We start from the raw sequence: 16247 nt of genomic DNA on the forward strand, positions 1-16247 counted from the left end.
GGGGATTCTCTATTTCCTGCCGCAATGACAATGAACACAACATCCATAATTAAAAGGCGTCTCTGTAGCGTTCCTGTACGTTCATGAGTCGTGTTTCACAAGCAAGATTCTTGGATAGCAATATTCACAGAGAAAGCCTCAAGTAAATCAAATGGACATATCCCATTTGAAGAAGATAACTCTTGAGGTTCGAGAGTGGGGTGGCAGGTATTATTTAATATCCCCACAGGACAGTAAGCACCATGAGTAGAGGTTATGGTTGACATGAACATGTTGATGAGTCACACATCAGCACAGTGTGTTTTCTCATGAGAAACAACCCGCACTGGGAGAATACAGCCAGGCAGCAGAAATAATCTCCCTCAGAAAGAAGACATTGTTCCGACACCTTGTTTTTTCACAGAGTAGCGAGCGCAGCGTGGCGTCTGTTGCAGAACGTTGGTGTGATTATTCATTGAGGTGACAGTTAGAGAAGAAAAAAAGAAGCCAGAGGCTACGAATGAGGAGTTTTCAACCCCGCGCCACCCCCCTGGAAACTTCTTTCTCAAAACTATTTACCGCCTGTCTGTGTCTTGCTTGTTGATATGCTGTGTACATATAGCTTGCCTAAATACTGTAGCTGCATGTAGGCTAACTCCTCTCCGGAAAAATAACATGAACTTGCTAGACTATGTCGTGCTTATGTTTGCATTGATTACTGTTACAACAGAAAAATATCAAAAATTGTTAGAACAAGCGGCAGAGGAGTCACGGCATGAGTGAGCACTGAGCAGGAGCTGAAAGGACTCGGAATGCAGAAATCTCTGCAGGTCCCAGAAAATCCAGAACCGCAGCCACTCCGAAAAAAAAATAAAGACTCTCAGTCCTCCCTGTGGCAGCTGGGTGTCCACACACACACACACACACACACACACACACACACACACACACACACTGCTTCTCTATAATTAATGGGCTATTAACTACAAAAATATCCCATTACCCATGATGCAAGGCATGTGATCCACCCCAATAGTAGCATACTTCCAGTCCTCTTATCTGCCACCAGGCAAGCACTCTTTCCGTCACCTGGGGAGGATTACTGTTACCATGGAAACCAAGCTAAGAGACGTATGACTTTATAAGGCCTGTGTTTACTAGCTCTAGCAGCTCTCTGCTGCTTTGACACCTGAGCACTGAGCTGGGTGAACTCCAGGGAGACGTTGCAAATATGAATTACATGCCTGTTAACTGCCCATCGAGCCCTTCTCCAACCGAACAGCATATCTCCAGTTAAACGACAAACACTGTCAGTGTTTGGAAGATTAAGACAACCGCTTTCTCTGTCGCCATGATGCTCTGTGTGGGAGATGGCCCACAGTAAATATGATCCATGATGCACCACTATGGGATCCAGAAGAGGGTCAGCGCTTTACGATAGTAAAACCATCTGCAGTCCGTATTAAAATGTTTTTTGTTTTTTTTAAACCAACTGTCAAAAACGTTCACTTTCCAACTGGCAACAAACATCAAAACATTCTGCTGGGAAAAGACGGCCATTAACCCCTCCAGTACTTTCACAGTACTTTTAAAGTATTAAAATTATATCCCCTCACTTGCCCTAATTCTTTGATGTTCCGTCAAGCCTCCTTACAGCTTAAAGCAGGGTTTCCCAAACTGGGTCCTGGGGCCCCCCCTTGGTGCACGTTTTTTTGGTTGTTGCTTTAGTACTACACATAATCAAGCGTTGATTATTTGAATCAGCTGTGTAGTGTTAGGACAACAACCAAAATGTGCACCCAGGCGGGGCCCCAGGAACCAGTTTGGGAAACCCTGGCCTAAAGAATAGGTATAAAACATGTGACAATGATAAGAGCATCCAGAGTTGAATTAAAGGGAACTTGGCATTTCTCCCCTTTCCATTTACTAAATCACATGATTTCATGTCTTCTAAATCCAGGCTCTGGTTAATGGTGCTGGTTGATCAAAAGGTTGAAGAAAACATGTCCAAGACCTGATGAAACAGAGTTAGATGATCGTATTTTGTTTTTAAATCAGAAACTCCGTTTCTTCTCTCTGCGATACTCAGAACCTCTTGTCGGGAGTAGAGGAATCTGCCTTGGTGGGTCCTAATAATCCAGCATGCTACTGGTGGTTTAAGCTCAACACAAAGAAAAGGCTGTGGTACAGGTTGTATCAACAGAGGTTGTATCATGAGATAACATGAGTATACTACACTCCATTTCCTCAACCATTAACAGAACAGAGCTACGAGCCATGCTGTACAGTTGAGGATCTCTTTATCTACCTGTTAATGATGCATGAACGGAGTGAGTCATTGACAATCTGAACATATCAACTGGTTTTGTATCTTGGCATACAGCTTGGCTGGCTCCGATCTAGGAGATGAGACACTGTCAGTTGCAAGTTAAAGCATCATTGAGCTAATCATCTTTGCCAATGAGGGTTAACAGGTTTGGTCCCACATGACAGACTGGGACTTAAAGATGGAATCCGCAGTGGGGGGAAACAGCGCCACTGTCCGTCCCATGGCCGTTTTTGTTTTTGTTTTGTTGACGAAGCAGAGGTGAGGAGCGCTGGTGGAGTGTCAAAACAAATTGCATTACATACGCTGCTGTTCTGTCACGGGTGCTATGATGTACAAGGGACAAAACTGCGTTCGTTGTTTGCAGTAACTTTGCAAACGGACGTGGCAGTTTCACCATTAAGGATTACAGCTTTAAGCCTATGACATAAACCTAGAGAAAAGCCGGTCTTTCTTCATGAGTGAGACGAGCCTGCGGCGTGAATGTCCAGGCTGCCTGCAACCTTGACCGAGGATAAACCTGTGTGCCCCTAAGCTTGACAGTAACCGTTTGTGAAAAGGCCCAGCAGCCAAGCGGCTCTAAATGGCAATGTGTGAGACACTGCAGAAACTTTGCTCTGCCTGTCTGACTATATGCGAGGAGGGAAGTTACGCTTTGAACTTTTAGACTCTTGTTTCCTAGCAACAGGGAAATCTGTGAGCCTTATTGAGCCTAAGGGGGAACATTAGACTACATATCACATTGATTTCAAGAGTTTCATCGGGCACATCCTGACCTGAAACAGATCAGCTCCAACTCCCACTGGTTAATGTGTATCTCTGACTGTGCCTACAGACGATGAAAGGATACATTCCAAGGATGACAGCTTCAAGGCATTTGATTGGAAGAGATTCCCTGATCATTTCTCTCGCGGTCTCCATCAACCTAAAAGGGAACAGAGACGATTGTAGTGAATATTATTGTTTCATACCAATTCCTCTTAGGTGCTTTATACAGAAAATGACAATGGTATAATCTCATCAAACAGGATTACAACAAACAAATTGTGTCAAGTACAAGCCAAGCACATTAAATGAAAGCACCATCTTCTAAATACAATGACCCCGTTTACTTATTTTCTATAAAATGTTCTGGCTGTTTTTGCAGTACATGCACCTAGCATGTGTACTCAGGGTGAAGAACACAGACAGAGGACGGCTATTTACAACATCTGAACTGGCCTATATTCTTCTACAAGGGGGTAGGCCGTCACTGTAAGTAAGAATTTGCTCTTAACTGACTTGCCTAGTTAAATAAAGGTTAAATAAAAATAAAATAAATACAGACACACGTGGATTCCCAGAGTAGTGGGACCTCTCTCCTGGCTCTGTAAAGTAACGGCAGCAGACAGTAAAGACACACAAAGACAAGCCAATGGAAAAAAAACACAGAAATGGCCTCACAGCCTCACTTACCCACACAATGGTCTAGTTTTCCTTATCTCAAAGAACTGAGTTCCTGTGTGATTGTATCTAACAGACAGTTAAGGGAATGTACGTTATTTATAATGAGGGATACCTGGAGAACCTCTGAAATTAAAATGGATGGCCCTCCCTTCAGTGAATTATATTTTTACCCAACCCTCCCTGAATGCATTTAAAAAAAACAGGTGACCCTCCATTAAACCCAAAATAATATTAAAACATCAAGTGGATAGTAGAGAACATGCCTACCATTTACCCTCACTCCTTAGACAGCCAGAGCCTTAGATATGCAGTTCTTCGTTTTGTAAGCATTACAAAGTAGCCAGAAGGTTGTGGATTCGCAGACCACCGTGGACAAGGGTAGGGGTAAAAGCACTGCATGAATATTTTATCTTATTTGCAGTCTGAGAAAACTTGACTGGAGAACAGCAGAATCTTTTTTAATACCACAGCAGAGCACGATAACGAACGAGCGGATGCTGCAGCAGGCTTTTGTTTAAAAAAAAAGGAGATTCTAAGTCTGGAACAGTGCTAAAGTTGTCTATCAACTGTAAAAATGAAGTGGAACAGAACCAGTTACAACTGAAGTATCTGATCAGCAATGAACTAGAGAAAAAGTAATTTGTTGTTTAACACAGGCATATCATCAGCTAAGCCTGTAAGTCTGTATGCACTTTTTTCAGTTGGGGAAACTATCATTTTCTAATTTATTCCATTTTATTCAATGATATTGTTGTTACAAAATCGATTTGTGTTGTCTGTGATTGATTTGGGATTTGGGAATATAGGAGCATCTGCTGGGTGAAATGAACAAACTAGGCATGCATAGCTCACCGCATGATCCTCAAACCAGACTGGCCAAACTCAGGTTTCTAAAAGTGAATTCAAACGCACTGTAGAATGACTGTATAGACTAATAAGGCATTTTTCATTTCATTATGATTTAATTCTAAGTAATGTATATACATTTCATTTTCTACAGCCTAAATGAAAAATGTATAGGCATGTTGTTGAAGTGCTGTTGTTGATGTGTTGTTAAAATGTTGAGCACTCCTGCCAGCCTGTTGATTTCTTAAATGGGAGGCTATAGCATTGAAATAATAATAATATAGCCTAAATAATTCATTAATTCATTTAGGCTACCTGGCTTGTTCCTGACTGATTTAGAATGGTGTTTAATAGCCAGTTGAAATGTCAAACGTCAATTGATAGTGACAGAATCACACATTACTTCCCAAGCAGTACATTTTTTGTCTCCTCGGCTATGGAAGGTATTAGTGCAGCCTCTGGATGTCATAGAGACAAACCAAAGATATCCCATATGAATCAATGTCACATCTTTCCCTGGCATTTTACAGCTTGTTTCTAGCATTGCGGACTAAAGCATCGTTATAGATTGCTTTATATAAATCAGGTCCATTAAATGTTTTACTAAATCTTAAGCTAACAAGGGGTCGGCATATGCATTTAGCCCTACCTCTTATTTATTGAATAGGAAGACACAAACTCCAACACAAAGCCCTTTTGTTGTTAGTAGCCTAAAGTCAAAATAAAATGAAGACTGTTTAAATGAATTACTTGAATATGGCTTATTGTGAGTTCAATAACTCTGCTAAATAGCTTCATTATGAGGAACTAAACATATTGTTCTTATTAAAATCAATTATAGCAGCAGCAAGCTTACCTCTGGTCCTCCTTCTCATCTTCGCGCTCTCCTTCTCAAACTGAACAGGAAATCAGGAGGCCTAGTCCGCGCGCACAGATACTGCATTTAAAAAAACATACTGTTGAAGTCGGAAGTTTACATACACCTTAGCCAAATACATTTAAACTCAGTTTCACACAATTTCTGACATTTAATCCTAGTAAAGATTCCCTGTCTTAGGTCAGTTAGGATCACCACTTATTTTAAGGTTGTGAAATGTCAGAATAATAGTAGAGAGAATGATTTATTTCAGCTTTTAATTCTTTCATCACATTCCCAGTGGGTCAGAAGTTTACATACACTCAATTAGTATTTGGAAGCATTGCCTTTAAATTGTTTAACTTGGGCCAAACGTTTCGGGTAGCCTTCCACAAGCTTCCCACAATAAGTTGGGTGAATTTTGGCCCATTCCTCCTGACAGAGCTGGTGTAACTGAGTCAGGTTTGTAGGCCTCCTTGCTCGCACATGCTTTTTCAGATCTGCCCACAAATGTTCTATAAGATTGAGGTCAGGGCTTTGTGATGGCCACTCCAATACCTTGACCTTGTTGTCCTTAAGCTATTTTGACACAACTTTGGAAGTATGCTTGGGGTCATTGTCCATTTGGAAGACCCATTTGCGACCAAGCTTTAACTTCCTGACTGATGTCTTGAGATGTTGCTTCAATTTATCCACATCATTTTCCTCCCTCATGATGCCATCTATTTTGTGAAGTGCACCAGTCCCTCCTGCAGCAAAGCACCCCCAAAACATGATGCTGCCACCACCGTGCTTCATGGTTGGGATGGTGTTCTTCGGCTTGCAAGCCTCCCCTTTTTTCCTCCAAACATAATGATGGTCATTATTGCCAAACAGTTCTATTTTTATTTCATCCAACCAGAGGACATTTCTCCAAAAAGTATGATCTTTGTCCCCATGTGCAGTTGCAAACCATAGTCTGGCTTTTTTATGGCGGTTTTGGAGCAGTGGCTTCTTCCTTGCTGAGCGGCCTTTCAGGTTAGGTCGATATAGGACTTGTTTTACTGTGGATATAGATACTTTTGTACCTGTTTCTCCAGCTTCTTCACAAGGTCCTTTGCTGTTGTTCTGGGATTGATTTGCACTTTTCGCACCAAAGTACGTTCATCTCTCGGAGACAGAACGCGTCTCCTTCCTGAGTGGTATGGCGGCTGTGTGGTCCCATGGTGTTTATACTTGCGTACTATTGTTTGTACAGATGAACGTGATACCTTCAGCCGTTTGGAAATTGCTGCCAAGGATGAACCAGACTTGTGGAGGTCTACAATTTTTTTCTGAGGTCTTGGCTGATTTCTATTGATTTTCCCATGATGTCAAGCAGAGGCACTGAGTTTGAAGGTAGGCCTTGAAATACATCCACAGGAACAGCTCCAATTAACTCAGATGATGTCAATTTGCCTATCAGAAGCTTCTAAAGCCATGACATAATTTTCTGGAATTTTCCAAGCTGTTTAAAGGCACAGTCAACTTAGTGTATGTAAACTTATGACCCAAAGGAATTGTGATACAGTGAATTATAAGTGAAATAATCTGTCTGTAAACAATTGTTGGAAAAATTACTTGTGTCATGCACAAAGTAGATGTCCTTACCGACTTGCCAAAACTATAGTTTGTTAACCAGAAATTTGTGGAGTGGTTGAAAAACGAGTTTAATGACTCCAACCTAAGTGTATGTAAACTTCCGACTTCAACTGTATATATATATATATATATATATATCATCTGAAGACGCCTTTGACTCGCCTCATAAAGTGCCACCGTACACAGCACAGTCACTGGTTAGGCAGCACAAAAGGGTTTACCTCAGCAAGAGCAGGGCAGGCCAGGGCTTCTGATTAGGATATTCTATCTATTGCAATGTGTAATGCAGTGCAGCCTGGTTTTATATACACAATTCCAGCAGCGCAAAACTCAGGAAGGAAGTATATTTTCTTCAAATATGACTTTGCCTTGTGCTTCTCCGAGCATGCTCTTCATACAGCCTAGGTCTATAGTATAGGCTATGGATCATTTTATTGAGACCACACTAGATGCACTTGATATTGCGCGCCCAGCAGAGAATCAGGGATGAGGGGCATCATCGGGTACACATCGAGATACTACAATAAGCAACTCATTCTCAAACCCTGAGCAATATGACATTTAATCAAATACAAATTACATAACCCTCCCTTGGACTGAAATTGAAAAAGCATGACCTTCCCCCATTTTCCTCCGGGTAACAATTGTGCACATTTCGACTGCTCCCTAAGGGGCATTTATAGGGGTCTGGAAGATTATATAAGTGTGGATGAGAGGGGAATGGTGGACGTTTCTGAGATCAGGTTCATGTAATGTAGGCTATCAATGTTTGAGAGAAATGTAACCGTACCTTGAAGACCTTATGTATTTCCTCACTGATGTGTGTCAAGCTTAACTGAAATGAATTTGAAGACTATGTCCAAGCTCCACCTGAATGTGTCTACTCTAGTTAACAGAGTTGACAGTTACATTTGAGTTGACAAGTTGGTTTTAAAAAACATTTTAAGAGAGGCAGCAGATGTTTTTTTGTGGTGCATCATGGATCATATTTACTATGGGCATTAAAGGTACTGTGACATTGTTTACAGACCCAGGGAGCACCTGTTGTTATGGCAGTTGGTGCAACTGCACTCCCCTGGCTATAATCACAACAAATTAGGCCCACCTGAAAACCTTGAAAGTGTTAGCTAGCTAACACACTGCATGCATACAGTACAACCCCCCCCAGGGCTCCAGAGTGAATTAAAACAGTGTGAAAAGAGCAGCGGTGCGCATGAATCTGTAATGAACTATAGGACAATGTGTGCTAACAGGTACTGTGGCTTCTCTCTTCTCAACGTGGTCTCAGGACAATTCGTATTATTCTGTATGTAAATCTGTGACGCTCCAATTAGTATGATATGTTACGTAATGTTAAATGATGAATGTATTACGGTCATACAATATCATACAAATTAGAGAATGTATAGTTTCATACACCTTATCCGGTCATACAATAGCATACAAATTGGATGGTTTAACTTACATCCTGGAGGGCGTATAGCATTATACATCTTTGTCTGAGACCAGGTTGCTTGTTGCATCATAACAACAGAGGAGAATTACAGAGAGAATTTATGTTGGTGCTTAGGCGAACTAACGACAAAGGTTATGAGAACTAAAATGACAAAGGTTAGGTGAATTTACGCAGCAGGTTAGGTGAATTTACGCAGCAGGTTAGGTGAATTGGGTTAAGTTTAGAATAAGGGTTAGGGGAAGGCTTAGCTAAAATGCTACAGTTGTCCCCAACCTTTGGCTTGCTAGATGGTCACGGATTATACCCACCCATCTTCCCCGACTAGCCTCCCTACTTTTGTTTCTGTCTAAAGTAACTAGACCATTAGTAGGTGTCATACGTCTTGGAGGTGCTCAGAACTACGTACAGTATGTTTCATATGACTCTGAGGCCAGGCTGCTCTTCTCAGTGTGTTTTGTGAACAGGGGATGAGAGAGGGGTGGAAGGGAGGGTTGGTGGCAGGTTGCGGGCTCGGCAGGGAAAGGATACTGCAGTGTCTTCATGTAGTTCTGGATGGCCAGCAGCCAATCAGGGACAGACATGGTGGGCTTGAAGTTGGGGACCGATGGCACAGGGTGCTGTAGGTTGACAAAGAAAGACCGTTAAGAGTTTATCTTGGTGGTGGATACATAAACATGTGGCAATATTGAAGGTCTTAGAGAAACTGTAAAACAGCTGCAATGACTATGATTAATACTGTGCTTCCTCTGACATGTCCTGGAATTTGGCTCATAAAATGTTTGGCTTCCTTTTTATTGTACATTCATTGACTCAGTCAGAACCAGAAAAACACATGTACTGTATGTATGTGTGTGTGTGTGTGTGTGTGTGTGTGTGTGTGTGTGTGTGTGTGTGTGTGTGTGTGTGTGTGTGTGTGTGTGTGTGTGTGTGTGTGTGTGTGTGTGTGTGTGTGTGTGTACAGGAAGGAGACCAGGGGGCGCAATAGACATAAAGCCATGTAATTTCGTCTGGGTTGTTTCTCTTAACAGAGCTACAATTAGCTTATCTAAAGAGTCTGGTCTCATGCTCAAGACAAACAGTTTAGTCCTCTGGCTCAGTCACACAACTCTACTACGTTATATTTGCAAAGCCTGAGGTGATAGATCAAACTAATGAGAGAGTACCATGCCCTCAGTCAGGAGTCAATACATTTCCTTTCCAGGGTATTAGGCTTTCTAGGTAGTCATTTTTTGGTCTATTTCTCTAATGACTCAATGGCACACACACATACACACTGATCCTATCAATCAGGTTTCTGTGGTATCTGAGTCAATACAGCCACTGGATCAAAGGGCTGACAAGCAAAGAGAGAGTGAGATATATCAAATGTGTATATTTTTTGTGGGGGGTGGAGAGGAAAAGAGAAACCACAAACCAATCAAGGTGAGATGAAAATAAGATTTTTCCTTCATCAGCACTCTAACACCCAAAGGATAGGGCTAAACTCTCTTAGTAGACACCCTTATGCAGAGAGACTTACAGGAGCAATTAGGGTTGAGTGCCTTGCTCAAGAGCACATTGACAGATTTTCCACCTAGTCAGCTTGGGATGTGAACCAGCGACCTTTCAGTTACTTGCCCAATGCACTTAACCACTAGGCTACCTGCCGCTCACAGGCCAATTTTAAAAGCATCACATTCAAGCTGTGCAAGTGAAATGAAAAGCAGAAAAATGTATGGAATATTCAGCAGTCAGTGGCATTGGGTCTTATTTCTCAATAATCCCTCAAACAATCGCCCGCCAACCCTATCTCAATTTCTGAGAGCCTGGAATAGAACAGAATTCTGCTGGGTCAGGGAAGGAATATGGGGTGATTCCTTTCCCTCTCTTTATCTCTCTCTCTCTCCACAGCATAGAGAGGGATGAGAGGATGAGTGCTAACTGAGGAAGGGACCTCGTAGTGTCTTGGGATCAGCCATTTTCTCAAAGTGTAGCCTACCACACCACTTATAGAAATGTAATAACACTTCATTGATAATTAATAGAACAATGTACATTTGATGAAAACATTGATTTTGTTATTTAGACACGGTGTTACTGTTTAGAGTGTTTAGTTGAGTGCAACCCACAGTCCCAAATCACCCTGTGTAATTAGCTGTCATCCTTCTCCTCTTTCTCTCCTTCCCTCTGGAGAAGAGGGCGCCTTGCGGAGCCTAGAGAACTACTGGAGCTGAATGAACGAGTGTGTGATTCACATCTTTATTCCTCATTATAAGGTGTGAAAGAGGTTTTTATAAAAGGGGCACAATTACGCAGAGGGATATGGAGAGCTTGTGGCAGTGGCACAAGCTTTGAAAGTAGATTGAATTTCAGCCTCAGCACTGCAGTAAGTTGGATAGTAATAACACCTGGCGAACTCACTGAGCAAGGTTGAGGCTGACAATTCATGGTCAGTCTGTAGCCGTACTGTATGCTCCTCACAGGTGGACTTGCAGGAATTAAAAGATAGTGCAAAGAGGGACTTTCTCCCTTTCCGTCCAGCTGTCCCTCAGCCCTTCTGAATCTTTTCCCCAGCTTTAGAGAGGTCTTCTGTGGGTGAAAAGGGTGACCTGCCCCCGTGTGGTGGATCTAATCTAACTTTACATCCCCAGGGCACATCAGTGAAACTTGAGAGAGACAGCCAAGATGTGACTGCAGCACCAAACACCCTGGTCATTTGTCTCTCTCCAGAAGACAGTTGGGCATTGGTCAGAGACTATCTTTAGAGCATGATAGCTTGCGGTTTTCATGTGGTGTGCATGTAAGCAGAGCCTGTGTAACTACTTATTTACAGTTACCAGAAAACATTAGCTTGAACCTTCTCCCTTAGGAATGCAACAAAAACAAATGCATCTCTTTATGTAATGTTGTGTTGTCTCTCTTGTCATGATGTGTGTTTTTCCCTATATTTTTATTTAATTTATTTTTAATCCCAGCCCCGGTCCCAGCGGGAGGCCTTCTGCCTTTTGGTAGGCCGTCATTGTAAATAAGAATTTGTTCTTTAACTGACTTGCCTAGTTAAATAAAGGTTCAATAAAAATTTTATAAAAATGATTCTTCATACAGTAGCCCCCCATTTGGAGATCAGTTCAGTTCTAACCAAATTCTGTCGTGATTCAATGTGATTTGGTGTTTGTAGAAAATTCATTTCAATGTTGTTAATACACAAAGTAACAAAAAACCTGATCTAATTTTGCAACAAATTTGCAGCACACAGTAGAATGTTCACCACAAGTTTCCCAGATTCGTTTGCCAGAAATTCACAAGTTGCCACAAAGTTTTGCTATAAAACTAAATAAGAGCTTTCTGCAAATTTGCATCAAATTGGCCAAAGATTTGCCACAACTGTTTTCCAGAAGCCCGTTTTTTGGTAAGGGTGAGGTGCGTATAATGTACATTTGAAACAGAAAGGAAGGCTTTGGTCTGAAAGCCTGTTTAGTTTCCTGTACAAAGCTTTATGGAAACAATTAGGCGATAAAGATTATCCTAGACTCAAATCCCAGATGGTGGATTAGTTCGCTCACAACCAACCCCTTCAAATAGTCAGGGCAAAGGACAGGCACAAAGCTCAAGCAGTGGTGTTACCATTCCTGGCAACATCAATAGAGAATAACAGAGGAATACAGTACTTCAGGAGAGTAAAATCTGCTAAGGTCTTACCAACGTGCCATTTGGGTGGGACACTGGAACCAAATTTACAAAACAATGAATGACAAAATCATTTAAATCCTAACCCTTTTCTTAACGCAAGATGAATGGATGCAATGAATGGATCACGAGACTCACTTTGATCACAACTCCTCAGAGTGTGTTAGTTTGCATTCAGTGCTGCAGGGAGATGCAGCTTGAGATTTCACAGGTTTCTCTCTGTAGCCTATAGCTCTATATGAATACGCGTGAGCTCCACAGACAGCACTGCAATGCTCATTCCTCCACACAGTCACCCAGACGCTGGCCCTGGATTGGAGATTGTCCCTGAGCTGCCTTGCTGTAACTGCCTAATCTCCTTAATGAGTTAGCTAGCCCAACACCTGCACCTGGAGATCACAGACTGGTGGTCACTGTTACTTCTGGGATATTAATGACTCCACTCTCCTTTCACACTTTTCAGGCCATTTGTGTTTCTCAAAACAGTTTTGGGTTACAGACTAATATACTGAACAAAAATATAAACGCAACATGTAACGTGTTGGTCCCATGTTTCATGAGATGAAATAGAAGATACATTTGACAGTACGTCCAACCTCACAACCGCAGACCATGTGTAACCACGCCAGCCCAGGACCTCCACATCTGGCTTCTTCACCTGTGGGATGGTCTGAGACCAGCCACCCGGACAGCTGATGAAACTGTGGGTTTGCACAACTGAAGAATTTCTGCACAAACGGTCAGAAACCGTCTCAGGGCAGCTCATTGTCCTCGCCAGGGTCTTGACTGGCAGTTTGGCATCGTAACCGACTTCAGTGGGAAAATGCTCACCTTTGGTGGCCACTGGCACGCTGGAGAAGTGTGCTCTTCACGGATGAATCACGGTTTCAACTTTTTCCGGGCAGATGGCAGACAACATGAATGGTGTTGTGTGAGTGAGATGGTTTGCTGATGTCAACGTTGTGAACAGAGTGCCCCATGGGGGCGGTGGGGTTATGGTATGGGTAGGCATAAGCTACAGCCAACGAACACAATTGCATTTTATCGATGGCAATTTGAATGCACAAGATCCAGACGCCCATTGTCGTGTCATTCATCTACCGCCAGTACCTCGTGTTTCAGCATGATAATGCACAGCCCCATGGTGCAAGGATCTGTACACAATTTCTGGAAACTGAAAATGTCCCAGTTCTTCCATGGCCTGCATACTCACCAGACATGCCACCCATTGAGCATGTTTGGGACGCTCTGGATCGACGTGTATGACAGCATGTTCCAGTTCCCACCAATATCCAGTAACTTCACACAGCCATTGAAGAGGAGAGGGACAACATTCCACAGGCCACAATCAACAGTTTGATCAACTCTATGCGAAGGATATGTGTCGCGCTGCATGAAGCAAATGGTGGTCACACCAGATACTGACTGGTTTTCTGATCCACGCCCCAACCTTTTTTTAAGGTATCTGTGACCAACAGATGTATATCTGTATTCCCAGTCATGTGAAATCCATAGATTAGGGCCTAATATGTTTATTTGAATTGACTAAATTCCTTATGTGAATTGTAACTCAGTAAAATCTTAGAAATTGTTGCGTTAATATTTTTGTTCAGCGTAGTATGGCGTAGCAATGCAACTACAATCTCCTATTCACTTAGGTGTAGTCTACAGATAGTGTTTTATTTTATTTTATTTAACCAGGTAAATCAGTTAAGAACACATTCCTATTTACAATGACAGCCTACCGAGGGACAGTGGGTTAACTGCCTTGTTCAGGGGCAGAACAACAGATTTTTACCTTGTCAGCTCGGAGATTCAATCCAGCAACCTTTCAGTTACTGGCCCAACATTCTAACCACTAGGCTACCTGCCGCCCCAATTAAGGCAGTGTGATGGACATCGGTATGATATGACATGAGTGACATCCCACAGCACTGAGCAGGCCTACAGGTTTCTCGGCTAAAGACTGCTATTGTGGACTGCCAAAAGGTAGTTGATAAGACACCCTGAACATAAAAGAAAGTGTCACTGTCCCTTGGTGATACTATACAACACTAAAGCAGCCTCTGCTCATAATTCCAATAACTAGTACAGAGGCAGCATCAAGAAAGGACACAGTCTGGGGCAAATACAAAGATTCCTGTGTGCATTGTCATATGCTCTGCTATTTATATTGCCTACAGTGTGCTATGAACTTGGGCTTTGCCATCACATGTACTAATTTCCAGTGTACCAATTAGTGATGCTCCAGAGTCTCCTTTCTCAGCCCAGTCCCACTCCCACCAATGACAGCAAGAGAAAGGTTCTCAACACTGGACCCCGCTTGGTGACATTTCGGTCCCAGTTATATCTGGCCTCTGATGAAATTACTCAGAGACAATGTAGTGTCCTATTGGAGGCCAGGGGCAGGCTGAAATAGTCTGCATGCCTTAAATTCATTCTTCATTCCTCATCAGGATAATTAGGAAAGAGAAGACTTTCAGGAGGAACTCTTTAACTCATCCTGCTATTGTCCTGTGAACAGTTGTTGATGGATTCTTTGCATAGATCGAATTTCTAATTATGTCTGTTGAATTGCAATATGAAGCATATGTCTGTTGGTTATAACATGGTCATTTCCCAGGATTTTATGTCAATATAACTGCTTATTTGTCTGGCTTTAAGGCTATACTTACTTTAGGAAGGTATGCAGCATTCCTTATCTTGCTAATGTCTTGTCCATCAGGGTGTACTTTGGCCACGTGAGTCCACATCCTCTCCCAAGTGACACCGTCAATGGGAAAACCAGTTCTGTTCACGTAAAATAGCACCCCCCCATCTTTCTCCTCTTCCTCTCCCGATGAACGTCCAGCGTTGTTGGGGGTGCTAAGGGTGGCAGATTCAGCACCCGGGCTCGAGATGCAGTACGTACTGCCACTGGTGCTTTTGGATCGGTGCCTCCCCATTTTAGCGGCAGATGAACTAGTGCTAGTGGCGTTGGGTCCAGTCATTGTTCAATTCAAAAGTGGGGGTCCTGGCAGATGGCAGCCCGTGATGATTTGCTTAGCCTTTGTCAATAACCCAGGTTTGCTATAACAAACATGTTGCTGTACCAATATCCACTCCTGTACATCCATATAAAGGATACTGAAATCACATATTAACGAAATTATTTTGGGGGGCACGTGTCAAGCTTTATAGGTAGAAATGCACCAGAAAAAAATATGCATTTCATATATTTAGCTATGCATAATCTTTAGCCATTAAAAAGTCTGAAAGATATAGGCTAGCAAGAAATCAAACCCCAAAGCATTGCCGACTAAAATACCGCATTGTGTGTGGACCATTCATAACAATGTAGTTTGCTAGTTGCCCGTAGTGGACTATTCACCGTTTGGCTTCCTCCTCTGTAACTTCATCCTTTGCTCAGAAAACTGCGGGGGCGACTGACTCCCACAGCTGACCTCTGCTATGCATTCCGTTCTGTTCGTAGTCTACTACATATTTCCCCAATATCGAGTAGGCTGTCTATTCGAAAGCTTCGTCCTCATGATGAAAACTCCTCTTTGGTCATTTAATCCTCCATCACATGGTTCATATTTTGGGATGAATGATTTCACTATGTTATTCTGCCTATCGTAACCCCGGCAGCCAGCCGTGTTCTGAATGATTTCATTGGCTGTACCAAGAAAGAGAAGCGGATTTAAATAGCCATAACAAATAAGGAACGAGTCCCTTGCTGTGATTGGTGGTGATTGCGGATGAGGGCGTCAACAAGTGAAATTTGCAACAAATGGGATTTTTTTTCTCAACGCCCGGTATTGTTTTGGTCAATATTTTTAAAATTATACTGTTATTATAACAGTGAGCAATGTAACAACTTCACCCGATTCAATTTAACAAGTGGTGTCTGACGTGAAATGGTCAGTGGCTATTTCGAAATTTATATTGGCTTGTTTTAGCAAGCAATGTATATGTTTACATATTGTCCAAGATTATCGAGGGCCAAATTATTAATGCAGAGGACAAATACATTTCATGTATTTATTATCAAATTGCCCTAGTGGCATATC

General features: G+C 42.2%; 1 protein-coding gene across 1 annotated transcript in view; it reads right to left on the reverse strand.

The window, feature by feature from the left end:
- vash2 (vasohibin 2) overlaps positions 1-15839 on the reverse strand; it is a 31638-nt gene extending 15799 nt beyond the window's left edge. Inside the window, exons 1-4 of the mRNA XM_029733662.1 lie at positions 14871-15839; positions 9058-9146; positions 3761-3817; positions 3156-3230 (exon numbers count right to left, since the gene is read on the reverse strand). Coding sequence (XP_029589522.1) covers positions 3156-3230; positions 3761-3817; positions 9058-9146; positions 14871-15185 — 536 coding nt within the window. The 5' untranslated portion in view covers positions 15186-15839. The remainder of the gene's footprint in view (positions 1-3155; positions 3231-3760; positions 3818-9057; positions 9147-14870) is intronic.
- Positions 15840-16247: the final 408 nt, after the last annotated feature.

Source organism: Salmo trutta, chromosome 35, assembly GCF_901001165.1.
Source record: "Salmo trutta chromosome 35, fSalTru1.1, whole genome shotgun sequence".
In the NCBI taxonomy this organism is placed as follows: Eukaryota; Metazoa; Chordata; class Actinopteri; order Salmoniformes; family Salmonidae; genus Salmo; species Salmo trutta.